This window comes from Papio anubis, chromosome 7 (assembly GCF_008728515.1).
Source record: "Papio anubis isolate 15944 chromosome 7, Panubis1.0, whole genome shotgun sequence".
In the NCBI taxonomy this organism is placed as follows: domain Eukaryota; kingdom Metazoa; phylum Chordata; class Mammalia; order Primates; family Cercopithecidae; genus Papio; species Papio anubis.
This window is the reverse complement of record NC_044982.1, coordinates 35,037,483-35,059,134: the sequence shown is the minus strand read 5'-3', so window position 1 is coordinate 35,059,134 and position 21,652 is coordinate 35,037,483. Positions and strand designations below refer to the sequence as shown.

Here is a 21,652-nt window from a genome sequence, read left to right as displayed (position 1 = left end):
AGGCTACTAATGCAGGAAGGATGACCAGGCAGTGGAGGCCCCCAGAATGCTAGGCCATCAATTCAACACTACATAAGTAGAATTCTAGGAAAAATTATCCAATGTTACCATGCCAGGTAATTTGTACACAGAAAAATAAATTTGGAGACTGTCATTATCCATTTATTTTTCATTAGTTCTTTATCCAGCCTTTAGCATATATGTGCTAGACACTACTCTAGACCCTGGGATATAACAGGAGAACAAAGAGAGAAAAATCCCTATAGTGGATCTAGAGATGAGATCTCAAAATAATGTGGTATTATACTTCCATGGGACTAGAAAACTTATATAGGAGTAACTGACTAATTCAGACTAATTCTAGGAGGCCAGTTAATGTGAGTCATCATGTAGCCAAGAACTCAGAAATCAGTCACTAAGTCTGCTTACTAAAGCTTATCCCATAACTGATAAGAGAGCCCTCCAGTCTCTACTGTTTTATTTGTATTGTTGCAGTGACCTTAATTGTCTGATCCCAGTTGATAGAGAAGATTAGAAGCAACAAAATAAAAAAGATGAAGGAGCTGTTAATAGCGAGTATATACTGGAAACAAATATTTGTTTATTGATAGAGGAGATGCTGAAAAACTGTTCACATTAAAGATACGAATTCAATAAGCATAGCAATCTGGGGTCGTTTGATTTTGAGGCAAACAACCAAATATATTAGTTCCTACTTATCTGTCGGGGATATATTCCAAGACCCCCAGAGGATGCCCGAAACCACGGATAGTGCCTAACCCTATATTTACTATGTTTTTTCCTATATGATAATGTTTACTTTATAAATTAGGCACAGTAATATATTAACAGTAATTAATAAAATATAGCAGTTATAACAATATACTTTAATAATAGTTATATGAATGTGGTCTCTCTCTCAAAATACTTTGTTGTACTATACCATGGCTAACTGAAACCACAAAAAGTGAAACCATAGATAAGGGGGAACTATTGTGTGCTTCAGTTACTCCTGAGGGCTTCACTGTGGAAACACAGTATAAAATAATACCATTTTTCAACAACTAATGACTTAATGGATTTAAGCATCGATCATCAAAGGATGCAAATACCATAAAAAGAGACAAATATGTGCCTCATAATGGAAGAATACAACCTCACCTATGCATTATTTTTGCCACCCCCTAAAAAAAATTAAATCTGAATCTGATCAAGCTGCCAGACAAGCCAATTTATAGGAAATACAAAAGACAGAGGAACATGTTTGTAGTTGACAAAATTCAGACCCTGAATAACTCGGCAGACAAAAAGCCCAATTTCTTCAACAAGTAAGTTGCAAGAAATAGTGAGAAAGTGGAGGGGAATCTATAGAATAAATTTTTTTTTTTTTTTTTTTTTTTTTTTTTGAGACGGAGTCTCGCCGTGTCTCCCAGGCTGGAGTGCAGTGGCGTGATCTCAGCTCACTGCAAGCTCCGCCTCCCAGGTTCACGCCATTCTTCCACCTCAGCCTCCCAAGTAGCTGAGACTACAGGCGCCCGCCACCACGCCCGGCTAGTTTTTTGTATTTTTAGTAGAGACGGGGTTTCACCACGTTAGCCAGGATAGTCTCGATCTCCTGACCTCGTGATCCACCCGCCTCGGCCTCCCAAAGTGCTGGGATTACAGGCTTGAGCCACCGCGCCCGGCCAGAATAATATATTTTTTAAAGCTAAATTAATTGCAATGTGTGGATCCTATTTGGATCCCAATTTAGACAAAAAGACTATAAAGAAAATCTTAGGACATCCTAAACAATTGTAAATTGGAACATTGACACTCTAGTTGATGAAATAAAATAGTTGTTATTCATTTTAAAACTAGAATAGTAATAAGTAGTCATAACAGTGACCCTGATTCTTCAAAGCAAATGTTAAATTGTGGTCAGAGGTATGTTTAGGAAGGTAGAAATATGTGTTACTCCTCTCAGAGAGGTTTCCATACCCGGTAATTGAAATGTAATAACTGTTGAAAGGAATGAGTGTGATATAGTACAAAAAGCACTTGGAATTAGACCAAATTGTTAAACAGTGCATTGGGAAGTTGCTTGACCTCCACTTAAAATCCTATAAGTAAAATGTCTAGCATAGGCAGAGAGGAAGTGTGATGCATGCCCATTAAATGTCTGTGTTCATCCTCTTTCCTCTCTTTAAAAAAAAAACATGGATTTGCAAGCTTCAGCTGAGAAGAAGAAAAACCCAAGTAGGTCAAGTGATAGAAATTTCTTTAAGGAGGTCTATTTCAAGCCTCAATTAATCAGCATCCCTATTGTCCACTGCAGCTGACCTTTCTAAAACAATAATCTGATTATGTCATTCATTGTGCTTAAAAGCATTTAGAGAAAAGTTCAGACTTGCAGGCATAGCTTACTGCATGGGGGCGTCAGGTCTGGCCTCCTGTCTCTCAGTCTCATCTACCAGTCTGCACCCCATGCCTACCTCACTCCTTTGGAGCTACTGACCACTCCCCAGAACAGCGTGCTCTGCCCCTCTGCTCTGTACATGCTGCTCCTCTCACACAGTCCCCTTTCCCTGCTTCATCTGATGAATTCCTGCTTTTCTTTTTTCTGAGAAGGCTCCCTGGACCTCCCAGGACTAAAATGCCTTTCCTAAGTGCTACCCATAGCACCCTGTACTAGACACAAATCACTGGCTGTGGCTCCCACCAGACTTTGAGTTTCTGGAGGGCTGAGCCCAGGACATCCTCAGCCTTGATCCTCAGCTTGAGCAAAGTGACTAGCACATAGTAGGTACTCAGTGACTGGTGGATCAATACTGTTAGAAATCAAGAGAACGATTGGCACATATTTGATCTTTCCTGTCCTTTGCCCAGATGTGCTTTCTTGGAAGCTGCCCTGGCCAGTAATCTGATCCAGGCTCCAAGAAGAGGAAACTTCCCTCTCTCATTTGATGTTTTCTGTGTCACTTTCCTTTTAAATTTTGGGCTGGGGATTGTTGATTATTGTCATTTTTCCATTCTGCTTTCAGAGTTCAAATATCTTATATTTCTCAATTTTTATCCACTGAACTTCTGTTCAGACATCTTTGAAACAGGCCGGGTGTGGTGGCTCACGCCTGTAATCCTAGCACTTTGGGAGGCTGAGGCAGGCAGATCACGAGGTCAGTAGATTGAGACCATCCTGGCTAACACAGTGACACCCTGTCTCTACTAAAAATACAAAAAATTAGCCAGGTGATGTGGCGGGTGCCTGTAGTCCCAGCTACTGGGGAAGCTGAGGCAGGAGAATTGGTTGAACCCGGAAGGCAGAGGTTTCAGTGAGCCAAGATCGCGCCACTGCACTCCAGCCTGGATAACAGAGTGAGACTCCATCTCAAAAAAAAAAAAAAGAAGTAGTAGTAGTCTTCGGAACATTTTCACGTGTCAGCTTGAAGTTGGCTTTGGGTGTCAAGACTTGTTACTTCATCCAAGCTCTTTGATGCCAACCAGTGTTACATGGCCTATATCAACTAGAAATAGCCTCATCATCTCTTTGGCCATGTAACTCATGTGGATGGTCCCTTTTAGCAGGCACCTCAGGAGTAGAAGGTTTCAAAGCACTTCCTCAGAGGGAGTAAATGTGGGCTTGTCGTGGAGCACTCTCTTGGCTGTCCAGAAGCTTACATTCCAATCCTGGCTCTCTCTAACAAATCTGGGCAAATCCTTTTACTTCTCTGTATCTGTTTCCTGGAGAAGTGAAGAATTTGTACCAGCTGCTCAACCGGAGGTTCAGGAAGATGTCAAACCACAGAATACAAACAAGACACCTTCCTGGTTGCTCAGTGTACCCAAAGATTTTGGAGTGAGAAGATATTTTTATATAAAAATGAACACAAATGTTTTTCAGTAGAATGTAAAATCAAGGTGAATTTTCAAATGAAACCCAAGATTTTATTGAAAGAATTTGAGGAACATTGAGTTCTCTAAGTTCCCTTCCTGTGATAACTTTCCATCACTGTTTTAGCCTCTAGCTCTGTCTGTCTGTCATCTAGATAACCCTTTTGAGTAGAACATTCCAGTCCTCAACAATGCTGGATAAATAAAGCATGGCTATGATTTTAAAGCATGTATTATTTCCAAGAAGACGCAGAATTGCCAGCTAGGCTAACATAAGTACAGCCAAGCAGAGGCCCTTTGGAATCTACCTTTAAAAATACCAAGAACCATTTATAATTAATATATCTTAAGTAACTACATACAGCAAACTGAGATTCTAGAAAGGTTTTTTTCTTACAGAGGTAAAATATTCTGTTTAGCTTAAACCAGGCCTTATTATCAAGAGTTCAGAATTTGTGGCATCTAAATTAATGAGCTTTTAACCGTGTAGAAATATTGCCAGTTTGATTTATCCAAAACAAAATCACTTACTTGAAAAGAGCACTCCAGAGTATCATCTTCCTCATCTTCTGTAAGGTTTCTATTTCTGACTATGCAAAACTGATTTCACTGCCTGTATCATTTACCTCCCTACCACAGTGAATCACTGAAAATTATACGTTAAGGATTCAGTTCTTTTCCTCACAGTTCATTATAGCTGTTTCTAATTATTGGTAGGTTTTCACTGTATGTTTGTCTAAAGTTCTATCAATTAATAAATGGATCTGCAGAAAGCCAGTTAGTTTAAGGGGCAAGTAGATGGAGGGTGCTTAAAATCACACCCCCTGCTAAGCATTTTGCTCTCCTTGTTTAAAATAAAATCACAGGTATTTTCTGAGAAAGAATAGCAATTTGAGTGAAATTAGCAGATGAGAAATTGCCAATTTTAAAATGAAAGATCTTAAATATTTCTAGATTCTTACAGGATTCCACTTAGAAAAATCTAGCAAACCTGAATTTCAGCATATTTTGCTTGACTTTAAGAGAAAATAACACGATCAAATTAAAATTATACAGCTGTCAGCGTTCAAGTCAGGCAGTTCACAATAGACAAGAAAAATTGCCTTCCTAATACATATTGGTATAATTAAGCCATATGGAAGTCTCTGAATTCTCTCCTCCAGTTAGAAAATGGAGTGTTGGTTGCCACTGTTCTTTGTCATGAAGTGAACTAGGTAGTCTTTTAAAAATACACTTGTGAAGCCAACAAATAGGCCATCCCATGGCATCTTCTGAGTGTTTAGCTTTTCCATTCCACCAGAAATATAATTTGCATCCTGAAGTTGCTGATTTTTATTTTTCTTATTTTCACCAGAAATAGCTATTTATTGAAAAACAAAGCTGAATATCTTAAAGCAAACCCTTCTTAAAGAAAAAGTGAAACAGAGCTCTTCAATTTTATTTGAAAGATGCATTCTCTGATTATGCCGTTTCTATTCTAAGAGTTCAGAAGAAACAGTTTTTTTTAATAGTTTCCCTAATACTAAGTATAATTGCATAATTTGCTCACTTTTAATTTGGAAAGAGGGATCTTTGTTGTTTTAGAATCATTTCCAGCCATGTCAAACTTTACTAAAATCTTGGGACATGATATAAAACACTCAACCTCTGTATTTCTTTTTTTTTTTTTTTTTTTTTTGAGACGGAGTCTCGCTCTGCCGCCCAGGCTGGAGTGCAGTGGCCGGATCTCAGCTCACTGCAAGCTCCGCCTCCAGGGTTCACGCCATTCTCCTGCCTCAGCCTCCCGAGTAGCTGGGACTACAGGTGCCCGCCACCTTGCCCGGCTAGTTTTTTGTATTTTTTAGTAGAGACGGGGTTTCACCGTGTTCGCCAGGATGGTCTTGATCTCCTGACCTCGTGATCCGCCCGTCTTGGCCTCCCAAAGTGCTGGGATTACAGGCTTGAGCCACCGCGCCCGGCCAACCTCTGTATTTCTATATCAACAACTTCCTTTTTTGTTTTAGGATAAACTTACTTTTTTTCCTTTTGAGGTTCAAAATAATAGGTTATTACAGATGTTCATATGATCCTTTTCTTAGGCCCAATTTTAGGAATATATATTCAAAAGAAATGACTGGAACAGGCTTTCTTATATCAATCTTGCTTAAAGGAACGGGAGAAGGAAAACATTTTTCTTGCAAATAGATTGTCAGAATAAAATGCCAAAAGGACCAAGCAATAGCTCAGTTTAAAAATATTATTTTAAAGCATTGTTGCTGTTACATAAAGATTATTCTCATACTATTACTCAGATTCCAATTTTCATTTTAAAATTATGCTTTTAATCTGGTTGCATAATGCCTCACTCTTAGGCCAACAAATACTAGTTAAGTTTTATTAAAATTTAATTCATTTCTTTTGTGGCATGCATCTTCTGATATTTTTAATATAAGCTATCTGCTTATAGACATCATATCTAGAATGGAGAACACATTTGTGTTCTCACAGAATGGATGCTTGTTCTAAAAGATGATGTGGTTACAGTAACCTCCCTTGAAAACAATTAGTAGGTATGTAAAATGTCTTATGCAGAATATTACAGTAAGCCTATTTTTTTTCATGGAGTTGCAGTCAGTTTCCTGTCTGTCAAAAAAAAGTTAATAGTGTTAGCTTTTGGGATTTTGGGAGGTTTGTTTTTGACCTAGAAAAAAAATTTATGTTGTGTAAATCCTAAATGTGGTTGAATGAAAAACTATGCTCATATTAAGCAGAAATGTGTGTTGTTTCTCATGGAAAAATAAGCAGCTATTTTGCATCTGAGGTATGTCTTTGTCTTTGAGAAAGTATATTTTATTCTGATGTTGTGAGACTGAGAAATACTAACGTGGCTCTCTTTGATCTTTGTCTCTCAGTGTGGCTGTTACCAGGTCCAGAGATGTGCCTTCCTTTGGACCTCCCATTCCTAAAGGGGTCACTTTCCCTAAGTCAAATGTGTTCAGGGACTTCCTTTTGGCAAAAGTGATTAATGCAGAAAATGCTGCTCATAAATCGGAGAAGTTCCGGGCCATGGCAACTCGGACCCGCCAGGAATACCTGAAAGATCTGGCAGAAAAGAATGTCACCAACACCCCTATCGACCCTTCTGGCAAGTTTCCATTCATCTCTCTGGCTTCCAAGAAGAAGGAAAAGTCTAAGCCATATCCAGGAGCCGAGCTCAGCAGCATGGGGGCCATTGTGTGGGCAGTCCGGGCTGAAGACTACAACAAGGCCATGGAGCTAGACTGCCTTTTAGGGATCTCCAATGAGTTCATTGTGCTCATTGAACAGGAAACAAAGAGCGTGGTCTTCAATTGTTCCTGTAGAGATGTGATAGGGTGGACTTCAACTGACACCAGCCTCAAAATCTTCTATGAACGAGGAGAATGTGTTTCAGTGGGGAGTTTTATTAACAACGAGGAGATCAAAGAAATTGTCAAAAGGTTGCAGGTGAGTCTTTCCTTCTACTTCCTTATATGCAGTTTCTCTTTCATAAAGCTTTCAATACGGACTAGAGCCAAGTTACTGAACCTTGCACTCTGTTATTAGCTTCTCTGAAAACTCCCTTGATGTGTGAAGCAAACAGAGTTTATCTCATACTTGTGTTTTACATGGATGTTTTGGAAAAGTAGAACAAGTTGGGGAAGACACATTTACTCTGTGTGTGTGTGTGTGTGTGTATTCAAACCCCATTTACATGTGACCTGTTCCCTGGTGCTACAGCCCAGTCATCTGGTGGTGGTGCTGAAAAGAATGTTTGAGTATCTGCTGCCTTGAATTTTACAAAGGCCAAGTGAGTAGCAGTATATGGTTTCTATTTACTGCCAGCTCCCTGTAGGTTTCTGGTAGAGGTTTCCTTGTAACTTCAGGGAAGCCGTTTAGCTTTTTGGATGCAACAAGTATATTCCTTTTGGCCTAATGAATAGGAGACTAGTGAAGAAGAAATAACCAGACTGCTCTTCAGCTGGCAATAAGATATTCAGAACTAACCCTGCTTGCAATGTTTTTCCAGTTCCATGTCTACCACTTAATACCCTATTGCTTTAAACCACAGTATCTTTTATTTCCCTGTCTAGTTTGTTTCCAAAGGCTGTGAATCGGTGGAGATGACTCTGCGAAGAAATGGGCTAGGACAGCTTGGCTTCCATGTCAACTATGAGGGCATCGTGGCAGATGTGGAGCCCTACGGTTATGCCTGGCAGGCAGGGCTGAGGCAGGGCAGTCGCCTGGTGGAGATCTGCAAGGTGGCGGTTGCCACTCTGAGCCATGAGCAGATGATCGACCTCCTGAGAACATCTGTCACGGTGAAGGTTGTCATCATTCCCCCCCATGATGACTGCACCCCGCGGAGGTAGGTCTGAGGAGGCAGCTGTGGGCCTGAGACTCGAGTGCAGCGTTTGCATACCATGTAGAACATCTCTTAGCAGGTAGTGGAGTAGGGTGTTGTGAAGAACAATAGATTACATGTGATGCTGAATGTTTCATCCATGGAGTCTGACTCAGGACGAAACTCCCTTTCAGTGTGTGGCAACAGCAGCTGGAAAGAGTGACTAAATGGAATTTATAAATCCATCTCTGGATTTATAAGGTTGCCATTACAGATAGAGAAGTCAGGTAATATATATCTTAAGAATCTTCCACTAGGAGCTGAGAAACATTGAACACTTAGCATTAAAAGACACTCAGCATCTCAAATTGTCATGTTTTTCTTTTATGTTCCATGATGCTCTTATTCTCTTCTCTCTCTCAGTTGCTGCCCCAAACTCAGCAATTGTTTGGACCTTTGCTGTCTCAGTCTGGCAGCCGCTTTGCCTATCTGTGTCTGCATGTGCTAGGGTTTGGCTTCAGGTGAGCTGCCCCTGCTCATGGTGCTTTGGCATTTTGGTTCTTAGTCTTTTCAGAAGGGAAAACCTAGGAGCTCCCTGCCCCACCCAACCCCCCACAGCTCCTGCCAAGCCAGCAGCACTGTTGAAAATTTAATTTCTGTGTCTCTGGGGAGGTTTCCTGCGGGAAGAAATTTAATCAACTGTTTATTTTCTCCTTTGGACACGCGCATGCTATTTTTGCTAGTTTTTAAAATCTTTTTATTTTATGCCATTATTTTCTAAGAATTTCTCTTAGGCTTTGGCAATTGATTCTTGGGCTTTCTAAAGCCAAGACAGTGTTCTGTGTCCTATTTTGCTACTAAGATGACCAGCCCTACACCTGAGCTCTCATGGATTTGTGAATATCCGATGGTAGAAAGTTAATGGTTATGATAGGCTATTTGTGTCTTTTAAAAAGTAAAGAGCAGGGGCATATATGTAAAAAGTAAAGAGCAGGGGCATATATATGTGTGTGTGTGCGTGTGTGTGTTTTATGTACTTTGCTCAGTATAGTATTTCCTAATACTGCTTACCTCCTAGATGGCCTAGGGATTATGTATATATGTCAAAATGTAGAAAAATTCATTTGTCTGATAGTTTGAAGAACTGCCTTTTGGATGACTGCATTTCCCTGGAAATCAAAATATGAACTTGTAATTTCACCTGTTTTGGAGAGGGGTAAATATTCAGAAACTGCCCTACCCACATACCCTGCCTTAGTTAACCAGGTCTGATGAACCTTATTAGCCTTTTCTGGTTTCCCCAAGCATGCCATCATTAAATGTTAAGTAATGTGCTGAACTGTGATTTAAAGAATGATGTGAGGTGGCTCAGAAAGGCAGCGGGGTTCTTGCTTACGATAGTCTCCAGCCTTGCTGCACTCCTTGTCTCTTTCTCTGCTGTCTGTCCTTCAAATTGTCTACTTTATTGCTTCTGAACAGATAGTTATAAACGGGAGAAGATAACCAAGCTTTGTAAATTGTCAACCTTAATTACCGACAGTAAAGAGTTACAGATGTTAGTCTAAGAACTGTCTACTGAAATATGGAGCCCTTGACCTTATGACGCCATCTTGCCCACTCAGAAGTCTTTCCCTTGTATCTAGGCTTCCAGGTTTATATGTGGGAAAGGAGAGGGAAGTGGGTTTGTGTGATTGTGGGTGGGATGAGACAACAGTACACATATGGAAATTGTAAATAGCTGTTACTAGAAAGATGGATAAGAGGCCTGGACCTGGATAGATGGAGCCATGATAGGAGGTGTACTAGACTAGATATATTGTGATGTGTCAGTGAAAATAACTAATGTACTCAGTTTTTTACTTTAATATGCCAGGCCCTGGAAAAAGCACTTTTTAATGGATTAGCCCATTTAATTCTTATAACAACCCTCTCTTGTAATAGTGTTGGTAGCATCCCTGTTTTAAAAGTAACCGAGACTCAAAGGTTAGTAACTTGCTAAGCTCATCTGGCAAATTTAGGTCTAATGTCAGAGTCCAGGCTCTGAACTGCCACGTTGTGTGCTTAGAGTGCAGATTCTTTCCTTATACACCAGAATCAGCAGTGATGTGCTGGTAAGTTGGCTTTCTGCTGGGGGGAAGGAAACTTTATTTGTAATATTTGCTGATTTCTGTGGTACAGATACTCCCACTGTAGCTGGTTCCAAGCTACCGATGTGATGTCACTGCAGGCAGCATTGGGGTAGATGGGATGATTACCAGCTCCAGCACACCAGGGAGTGAATGAGCTGTCACACTGCTGTGATGCTCTCAGGCCTTCCCGGAGGAGCCAGTGGAGCTGCTGGTGACATGTCGTCTGGGTGCCAGGAGGGGAGGCTGGGGAAAGGATTAGTGCACTGCACAGCCCCACCAGCTGGGAGGGGGACATGGGGCCCCTTTCACTACAGTTCCCATCTCAAAAGCCATACAGTTTCCATCTGAAAAGTCAGACCTGGGCAGGGCAGGTGGGAAATGCCTCGATGCCTTTGGAGGGCTGAAAGCCTGCTCCTTTCTCCTTCCTTTAGAAATAACTTCAAAGGGAACAGTTGAAGCATTAACACCTTGTTACAGTTTTCAACAAAATAGAATAATGCTCTTGTGTCATTTTTTTCTTCTCCTCCGCACTTCACACTCCCACTGCTGTTTTTCTAGCGACTAATTACTCTGTTCTTTGAATAGTCATTCTCTTCTTTGTCAGCTGAAACTTTACCACCAGTCACTGCAGCTGCAGTGAGAGGCAGGACAGGCCTCCTTGAGGCAAGCTGCTCCTCTGCCTCTCAGCCTGGTGGTTCTTAGGGTCGCCAGGACCCCGAGAGGGACACAGGTGAGGGGATAGGGGAGGTGGTGACTGTATGTAATACAAACACCCCCAAGATCTAATACAAACACAAATGGATTTGTGTGTTCACATGGGAGAGTCATTCATTTTGAAAATGCAGCTTTTAAAATATATGTAATAGTTCAATAACAAAAAAGTGTTACTTAAATAACATGTAAAAGCCTGTAATCCCAATAGTTTGGGAGGCCGAGGCTGGTGAATCATTTGAGGTCAGGAGTTTGAGACCAGCCTAACCAACATGGTGAAACCCCTTCTCTACTAAAAATACAAAAAAAAATTAGCTGGGTGTGATGGCGCATGCCTGTAATCTCAGCTACTTGGGGGGCTGAAGTAGGAGAATCACTTGACCCAGGAGGCAGAGGTTGCAGTGAACTGAGATCGCACCATTGCACTCCAGCCTGGGTTACAGAGGGAGACTCCATCTCAAAAAAATAAAAATAAATAAATAAATAAATAAATAACATGGAAAACAAGGGTCTCTTCCCTGTTCTTAGAAAATATGCCCTTTATGAATCGTTTCCAAACTACAACTTTTTTAAGAGAAGAAGGGACAGGGAGAGTATAGCAAACTTTCTGAGCCCCTACTAGGTGCCAGGCATTTTCTTTTTTAATTCTCATGGCAGTGAAATGGGAAAAGTTCCCTTGTCCCCCTCGCAGGGTGCGTGATGAGGGTGTAGTTCACTTCTTCAGTGCCCCATGGCTCGAACCTCTAGGGGAGCATACAGGTGGGCAGGCTGTGGGACTCTGACCCCACGGCAGTACTAGGGGTGAATGTTTATAGCTCCTGAAGCCCCAGGGGGCGTGTGTTACAGGGTGCTCTTTTAGTTTTGCTCTTTTAATTTTGCTGTCTGTAGGTGGCTTGTGTTAACCAGTTCAATTAGACCCCTGCCTTATCACAAGGACAGAGGGTTTTCTGTATCCCAAGGTTTTTGCCTTGGTGTACCAGAAGAATCAGATGACTTGTGGACTTGGAGAATGAGTGTAAGGTTGTATTGACTGAAAGTAGCTCTCAGCAGATGGGAGGCCAGAAGGGAGATAGTTTTTCTGTGGAGTTAGGCCACTTGGTGACCTGGGCTCTCCTCTGACTGCCCCAGCCAAACTCTGTGTGGTTCTGCCGGTTGGTGGCCTGCCAGCATGCAGATGCCTGTTGGTGCATTCCTCTTGACATCCAGCCACCTGTGTATTCCTCCACCTGTGTGTTCCTCCACCTGTGTGTTCCTCCACAGATGTGCTGCTCTCAACGTCCAGCCACTTCTGTCCCTGCCTTGCTGGGGTCTGGGGTCTTTATAGCCACAGGATGGGGGTGCGTCATGGGCCAGGGGTGGTCTTGGGAAATGCAACATCTGGGTATGAAGGCAGGAGTTCCTGTCCTCAGCTAGATCCAGGGGAGGGGGTGGAGCCCTAGCCGGGGACCACGCCTTCCTGTACCCAGCACTTCCCTTTTTTGCTTCCATATCATTTAAAGGGACCATGCTGTTCCCTTCCCAGTACTTCTGTATCAGCAGCTTCATTTTTATTAAAACAATGATGAGAGTGAGGCTGGGAGAAGTTCAGTTGCTTCCCAAAGAGTGAATGGAACCAGCTGGCATGACAGCCCGATGGACAGAGTCCTGGTAGACTTCACTGGAAAACCTCCCTGGAGTGAGCAGGCCCCTTATGCAGGACTTGCCTGATTCTCATCCCCCAACTGTCACCCCTCTGGAGTACATAGCCAGCGTCAATAGATTAGTGTCTGTGACCTCTGGGTCTTCAACATCATTCCCGTGACAAGGTGAAAAGTACGTGGATGAACAGACTAAATTGTGATGTTCTGGATGGTATTGCATGGAGTGGTCAACCCTTTATTCTGTTGAGGGACACTAGCCTGTAGTTCTTAAAAAGCAATTAAGGGCCATTCAAAATGACAAGCTAAAAGCAAACAGGCTACATAAGACCAAATTACCTCTTAAATAAGAACAGGTCACAGCATTTTTTCATTTTAAAAATTCAGTATTTTAAAGTGCTAAAGCATACTGCTTTAGAGTGAAGAAGGCAATTACAAATCATCTGGTTCAGATCTCTCATTTTTCAGGTGAGTTTTGATTCAAAGAGTTTATGTGTTTTTTCCAAGCCAGAGTCACATGGCTTAAAGGACCAAGCCATCCTCAAACATAAAACTTTTCTGACTTGTGAGCCCAGTGTTGTGATGTTCTGTTCAATTTCCTAGTCAACCATTTCTCTATATTCCATAGGGTCTTAAGGAAAAAGGAGAGAGTTATGAGAAATAAAGATTAAAAGAGAAAGAATACAAAGACTGAAAAACAGAATAAGGGGATGGAGTAGCTTTTCCATTAATTTAGGGTTTGGGCAGGTTACCTCTTATCACTTTTAGCGCTGACATTGTAATTCCTGCTGGCCATAGCCCTTTAATTGGGTTTTATAAAAGTTGTTGAATTTTCCTTGGAGAATTGGAATGGTTTAGTTAATGACTAAAATAAGACTAACCTACATAGTCTTACCTACATAGTACATATTAATTCTGTGGGTTCAAATCCTGGCTTTGCCACCTGCTGGCTGTGTAAACTTGGGCAAGTTAATCTCTCTAGGCCTCTATTTCCTTCTCTACAAAGGGGGGATAATAATAGCATCCACTTCATAGAGTTGCTGTAATATGGCTAAATTCATGCCTGGCCCAATTCAAGTTATAAGTATTATTAGAGTTACCATTCTTCAACACAGAATTTTACTTAGAATGATATAATAAAAATCCTTTTATGAAAGTTTATGCATAGCATTAAAAGTCAGTTTTTGTCTGCATTCTTCAGTCTGTTGTATACTTCTTGATTCTACATATCATTCTTCTGTTTTGCAGAGATAAGTAAGAGACCAGGAAGCCAGTGATGGTTACCCTAGCCACGAAAGGCAATCAGAAATGGCGAGTAGCTGAAGTTTAGTTCTACAGAACCTTCTGTGCTTATTCATTATTTATGAATGAATATTCTGTCTGCTCAGACTTTATCATACTGTATTTGGCCAATGTGGGATATGAAGAAAGTTTCTAGTTATATGTTATGAGTGGTGGAAATAAAATATAGACTATGGGGAAGACAACATCTTTGGCCAGAGAGGCCTTCTAGCTAGTTTTCATACTAAATGTTAAGCAGTTTAAAAGACTATTTCAAAGAGTGTTTGAAGAAGCCCAAAGATAAAGTAACTTGTCTGTTTTTGATATTCCTTTATTACTGTTATTGTGTCTGTTACTATTATCATTATTTGTTTTATTCTCTGCCTGATGCAAAATGGACTTAAAACAACCTATGAAAGTACTTGTGGGCTGGGCACAGTGGCTAATGCCTGGAATCCCAGTACTTTGGGAGGCTGAGACAGGTACATCACTTGAGCTCAGGAGTTTGAGACCAGTCTGGTCAACATGGAGAAACCCTGTCACTACAAAACATACAAAAACTAGCTGAGCGTGGCAGTGCACACCTGTAGTCCCAGCTACTCAGGAGACTGAGATTGGAGGATCACTTGAGCCCAGGAGGTTTAGACTGTGGTGAACCTTGCTCATGTCACAGCACTCCAGCCTAGGCAACACAGCAAGACCTTGTCTCAGAAAGAGAAAATAGTTGTACAGTATCAAAATAGAAGCTTAGCTAGGGAATTGGAGGTGGAAGAGGTAGTAGTGAAAGCAAAACATGGTCTAGGTAAAAATTTTTGGAAAGTTGGTGCCCAAAATACATAATAAAGTCTGTACGTTTGCTGCTTCCTAGCAGCCAACAGAAAGGGGCATAGATGATGATGCTCTTTGAGTTTACAAGTTAAAACAAGAACATTGCTGAGGAGAAGCAAAGGTAGTCCAGATTTTGAGCAGAAGTGAAATTTTTCCATGGATTATTATAAATTTTAATCAATATTCCTTTGGTAAAGTGTAACATTTTTGCATTGTATTTACAGATCCAGAACATTAGATCTTTATAGTGTGCCTTATTTAGTCAGAAATGAAAGACTGTAGTCAGAAATGAAAGACTGTAAACTATACCACTGTGTATTACTTCTATTAACAACCAAAAAAGGGTTGCAATGGCATATTTTTGTCATAAATACCAGAATCAAAGCTTAAAATTGTATCAGAGCCTAAAGTAGTATTCCTTACTATTAGAGAAAATGTTTTATTAGAGAAAAGGTTTTAATGACATAGCAGTCATTAACTACTAAAAGTAACGTCAAATGTGGCACAAAACCGTGTTCTACAGACTGCAGACCGTAACTCTCAAGTAGATCATCAAATCAGTTTAGGACGTTGCTTGCACCCAGTGTATTTTTGGTTGAAGTGTATTCACTCAGAATATAGCAAAACAGAAGACCTGAGAGGAAGGATGCACATCTCTGTGTGTATGTGGTGGTGCTGTGTCCCAGTGTGAAATGTATCTCTTACTTAGGTTGTCATCCAGAAAGTTTAAAAGCCATTGCCATTAAAGCATAAAAGGGATACAGTGGAGCCTTGGGCAGAGGGTCAGATTAAGGTCACCCTTGGCTTCTGGGGCATTTGGGATACTGGTAAGGAAACCCCAAGAAGAAAGTTCTCGTTGGAGATGTGGGCTGTGACTGAATCAGGTAAGGATGGCAGCAGGCGCCATTGTTCCCTCTGAGCACATGCTCCAAAAGCGACACTTTCTAACAACAAAAATTCTGCAGAAAGTGGGGGAGAGTATGCGTTATGGAATACACATTTGAAATGTCAGGAGTCAACCCTGAGATACGTAGACAAGGTCATGAAAGAGTGGCACCTTCCATTGTCCTTATTCTCTTGCCAGCCAATTATGAAAGCCCTTCTACTCTGCCCCCCTGTCTCCATGTCTCACCTTCCCTCCCCACGCCTTCAGCCTCATCCACATCAAGACCAGGCCTTTGGCTGGACGCCCTTTGGGCCTGCACTGTCCAAGACAGGAGGCATGTGGCTACACAGCACTTGTGATGTCGCTGGTCTGAAGTGAAATGGGCTGAAAGCTGCTCGGACACCCTTTCAGAGCCCAGTTGCAATGTGTGGTGGCAGGAGTGTGAAGTTGCTCGTACCCCCTTTCAGAGCCCGGTTGTGGAGTGTAGGGGCGGGTATGTGAAGCTGCTCATACACCCTTTCAGAGTCCGGTCACAATGTGCAGTGGTGGGTGTGTGAAGCTGCTCGTACCCCTTTTCGGAGCCCAGTCGTGATGTGCAGTGATGGGTGTGTGAAGCTGCTCGTACACCCTGTCAGAGCCCAGTCAATGATGTGCCATGATGGGTGTGTGAAGCTGCTTATGCACCCTTTTGGAGCCGAGTCATGATGTGCAGTGGCGGGTGTGTGAAACTGCTTATAGACCCTTTCAGAGCTCAATCACAGTATGCAGTGGCGGGTGTGGGAAGTTGCTTGTACACCCTTTTGGAACCCCAATCACAGTGTACAGTGGCAGGTGTGTTAAGCTGCTCATTCACCCTTTTGGAGCCTGGTCACAATGTGCCCTGGCGAGTATGTGAAGCTGCTCATACACGCTTTCAGAACCCAGTCACCATGTGCAGTGGTGGATGTGTGAAGCCGCTTGCTTCCTTTGAGACTTTGTGCTCTCAGATATGCCCCTGTCATGCTGTCCTGGTGGCTTTTCCTCCTCAGGTCTCAGTAGTCCGGCCACCCCCAGGGTAACCATGGGTCCCATTGTTTTTTAAAGACTCCATATCTCACACTCAACAGTTGGGACTGAGTAAAGGAAAATACATTGTAATACTTCCTTGGGTTCTGGTTTTTGAAAAGAAAATAAGTATAGGGCCCAAAGATTGAAAGGTGGTTTGAAACAGTGGGTGAAATTGTGGATGCATTTTTAAGTGTTAATGAGAATCAATGTGGTTCCACCAACAAGAAAAAGCAGTATCCATTGTGTTTCTCCCTATGCCTTGCCCCTAATAGGAGTTGCTCTGAAACCTACCGCATGCCAGTGATGGAGTACAAAATGAATGAAGGTGTTTCATACGAATTCAAGTTTCCCTTCCGAAATAATAACAAATGGCAGAGGAACACCAGCAAGGGGCCTCATTCACCTCAAGTCCCGTCCCAGATGCAGAGTCCCATGACCTCGCGGCTGAATGCTGGAAAAGGAGATGGGAAGATGCCTCCTCCAGAAAGAGCTGCCAACATCCCTCGAAGCATCTCCAGTGACGGGCGCCCACTAGAGAGGCGGTAAGGGTGCCTTCAAAGGTTTGCTCTCTCTCTCTCTACCCCAAATGTAAGTAACACAGACCCATAAGCACTAGTTTTAGGCCTTCTCATATTTTACTAGAAACAAAGAATTAAACTGAGGTGCATACTATAGTGGCTTTCAAAGCATGGTAGTGTTCTAAAGCCATAAGAATGAACAGAGATTGATTCTAGCAAAGCCTTCAGCTCTGCACAGTGGTATTTGTGCTTTGCTCTTTAATTTCTGTGTGATTATCAACAGACGTCGTTACTACATGCTTAGTGGCCCTGTGGATTAGAATTCAGCAGACCCTTTGAGGTGACAGTGACCATATGTCATCCTTGACAGTCTTCATCATTTTGGGACAAAACGATGATATAAGAGCAACAGAAGGCAGGTTTTTGGTTGACTATGTTTTTGTAACTTTATTAATAAAGGATTATGAGGAAGGAACACTAGAATAACACAAACATATTTTTTACTACTCTGAAAATAGGACAGAATAGTGAGGAGAAGATGATACATGAAGATAAGTTAAAACACTTAGTCCTGAGTAAAATTAAGCCAGAAGGAGAGGGACTGAGGGATCCTAGAAAGTAAGAAACAAAAGGTTGTTGTTAAATTGAAAGCCATAGAGGGTTCCCTTCCAAAAGGTAGTGGGTTAACTCTGCCTTTACAAGGATGCCCTAGCACTTTTGTCTGGAGTTAACAGTAAACTGCAGCACTTTGAACTAGAGTCCAGACCTAAAATTAAACTAGATTAAGTACTTTCAAAATGGGAATAGAAGTTGGCTATACAGATTTTAAGTAATTGCACTATAAATTTGGTTACCTCAAATCATGTACACTAAAGGAGGAGATAGTTTAATTGAATAATCTGCTAGTGGTCTGCTGGAAGTCATCAACTTCTTTTTTTTTTTTTTTTTTGAGACAGAGTCTCACTCTGTCACCCAGGCTGGAGTGCAGTGGCACGATCTTGGCTCTCTTCAACCTCTACCTCCCAGGTTCAAGCAAGTCTCCTATCTCAGCTTCCCAAGTAGCTGGGATTACAGTGTGAACCACCACGCCTAGCCTAGAAGTCAGCCTCTTTCTGTCCATCCACTGTCCTTTCCCCATTTCTTCTGCTTGCCTTAAATCACATCTCAGAATGTTTTTGTGAAAACCCTTAGACCTGGGAGAAGTCTGTATTCTGGGAACTGTGTTGGGGAGAAGGGAGGGTCCGCGTGGAGGCCAAAACGTGAGCCTGATTCATGTGAGCGGCAAGAACCAGGTCTGGCAGGAGCAGGATGCTGAGTAAAACAGTTCCCAGATACACGTAAATCATCACCGCTCCAGTTTGGGAGCAGAGAGCAGGAAGCTTTAGAAACCATACTGTGAATTCTTTATCTTAGTCTGACTTTTGAGTTGTTGCATGAAACATTGCCACTTAACTATTTTAGGTTACTAGGATACTATGTAGAAATAATTTAATAAAAACAGACAAAATTTAATTAAAGCAGACAAACCAAAAAAATAGTCATCTTTTTACAGTTTCTCATTTCATCCTGGAGATCTATTTACAGAGCCTTGCTATTTATCTCAATAAAAGTTTCCTCTCCTATAGTGGCCCCATTACCATCTGGACTCCTCTCTCTTTCCTTATTTTTGAGGAGGAAAACATCCAGGAGACCTCTGAGTAAATTCTTTGTTCGACGCATTCCAGACTTGGCTGCCTCTGATGTGTGTGCTAACTGGAATTCATGATTTGGCCCCCATTTTGAAAGATGAACCCAGGAAATCATTGTATAGAAAAGGACCTTTTCCACCTCAATGCTGTTTTCTTTCTCTCCAGAACAATCAGCAGGCTTTCACAAGTGAAATTGGTTTTGTGTCATTTCCTTTATACAGTATTCCATTTGAGAATGTATTTTGATTCCATGTTGAATTTAATTTCTGCAACAGAAACTAAAGCTCCTTGCCAGTCATACTGACCTTCAAAAGGGAAAATATTTTTTGTAGCTGAGTATCATCTTTCGATGGGAGCAGCTTTCAGTGCTAGAGAATGCAGAACTCCATTTTTTCCAGATGTAGATCCTTGAGTTCTAGAAGTAATTTCTGTGCCTTTCTTCTTTACTCCACCCAGCGGAAAATGTGTCTCAGTACGTGCTCCTTCTAGAAGACCATTAGAGTAGCTTGTGACTCTCTAAGCTGCAGAGGTGAAAGGGCCATAGGTGGGGCTGACGAGGTTTTCAGGAAAAGTTTACCTCTACTTACTGCCCCCTTAGTCTCTGGTATATATTAAGTACACTAGACTGGGATTTCAGCTGTTAGGGTGCAGGGCTTAGATGACTTGTGAGATCTCAGTCCTGTGGTTTCCAGGATATTAGGATGATTTGTGTCATATTCATTTTGAAATACATGGTAATTAATTGGATGGATATTCTTCTTTTATGAAAATTTAAAGTTCAGTTTCTTACCCCATCATTCCTAATTTTTAGTAAAAAATATCTTTTAAGTTTTAATTTCGAGGCATACAAAGAAGATACTATAGATTGAATATCCTAATCCAAAAGTCTGAAATCCATAATACTACAAAAATCTAAAACTTTTTGAGCACTGACATGATGCTCAAAGGAAATGATCATTGGAGGATTTCAGATACTCGGATTAGGGATGCTCAGCTGCAAGTGTAATGCAAATATTTCAAAATCCAAAAACATCCAAATGCCAAAACATTTCTGGTCCAAAGAATTTAGGATACAGGCTACTCGTGTTTGAGAAACTTTGTTTTGCTACTGTGACTCCAGGAATATTTGAGGATAGAGCAGATTCATGACTTTTATCAGAAGTACTTCCTCAGTCCTTCTTGAGTCCCCAGATGCATAAAGTTCACCTTAGAATATAATTTCCCTCATGAAATTTAGTAAAACATAACTGAAAACTTTAAGCATCCCCTTTATAGTCCTAGTCCTACTGAGAACAAAATACCTTATTGAGATACAGAAGTGAAGAGTACCAGGGCATCCCTCATCCATCTGACTCTCCCCTGCATACCAGCGCCGTCCTGAGTGCCATATACAGTTTGTACCTTGTACTCACCAGGTATAATTTGGACCTTTCAGAGGAATCATAAATCATGAAAATAAATGACAGGGTCTGCCAGACCTTGAATCTTGCCTAACCAGTAATGGTGTGGCCTAATATTGTGACTAAAGAATGCTTTACAGTTGTTCATTCCATTCATTTTTTTTTTCTCCCCTAGGTTAGGGAAATTGTGTTTAACCATAGAGATACCAGCTATACTTAAGCTCAAGTTAGCAGCCATCTTAAGTCTACTCCTCCAGTGCTCCCCAAATCTGCCCACTTAAGTCACCATGGCTGGATCCAACACAGTCCATTTTGGGTGAAAACACTAATTTACTGCTTATAGAAGCATAGTTTTTCTTTAATTTATATGTAATATCCCAGACTGAAAGGTCATTAGGAACAAAAAAAAAAATCTGTGTAATATTTTTCCTTTAATATCAAGGTTAGGATTTTTATGACATACTGAAGTATGTTGGTGTTCTGAGTTTTAATAAAAATTCTTTAGTCGGTTGATGTTCTCCATACATAGTTAAGAGAAACTGACACAGTAAGAACTGATAATTCATTTGGCATCTAAATAGAATAACGTCTAATATCAATTTGATTTGAATGTATGAGTTTTATGCTCTCCAGGTGGCTTTCTGATTACAGAATTTTACAGTATTTGTGAGAGTAGTATTTATTAACAGAATTAACATTCATTCAACAGAAATAGGTAATATGATACGGTCACTATTTTGGCCTCAAATTTACCTAGAGCTTAAGGGTAGGATTGAAATAAAAATTGCTGGCTGTGGCACACTGAACTTGATACATTACTGCGTCTAAACATAATGTGGGATCAGCAATAAAACCCTGATCTGTGTTAATATGCTTATAAAAGTTGAGCTATTTGAGGGGCTTTGGATAAACAACAGACATCTTAGCGTATAAAATGATTTTCTCTTCTCTTTTTTTTTGCTAATATTACCAGCCTTTATGTAAATATTTGATGTTAGAGCTCACTGAACACTTGGTACTTCTGAGTTTTACCTGGATGTCATTGACACTCCCCTTGAGACCCCTGCACTTAACTCTTAAGAAGCTGGATGGGGGGCCTTTTTTGTTCATGGAGTTATGGCAGCTGCATCTGCAGCCTCCCTCCCTCCTTCCTCACAGACACCAGCACCATATAGGGTGTAAACATCGTGAAAACAAACTTAAAAGAGTTCTCTCAGAGAGCATAATAGTCACGTGACCATTCAGTCTTGATTTTTAAGGAAATACTTTCCAAGTTTGTTATTTCTTATAGGTTCTAAGCCAGTCTTCCACTGTG

The 21,652-nt window shown here is 41.2% G+C and overlaps 1 protein-coding gene across 18 annotated transcripts in view; it reads left to right on the top strand.

Moving 5' to 3' along the window:
* Nucleotides 1–21,652, top strand: part of SIPA1L1 (signal induced proliferation associated 1 like 1) — a 410,818-nt gene that overhangs the window by 339,540 nt on the left and 49,626 nt on the right. For all 18 annotated transcript variants that reach the window (XM_017961310.3, XM_021941336.2, XM_021941338.2 and 15 more), the window contains 3 exons: nt 6,762–7,335; nt 7,962–8,236; nt 17,004–17,273. In XM_017961310.3, coding sequence (XP_017816799.2) covers nt 6,762–7,335; nt 7,962–8,236; nt 17,004–17,273 — 1,119 coding nt within the window. The remainder of the gene's footprint in view (nt 1–6,761; nt 7,336–7,961; nt 8,237–17,003; nt 17,274–21,652) is intronic.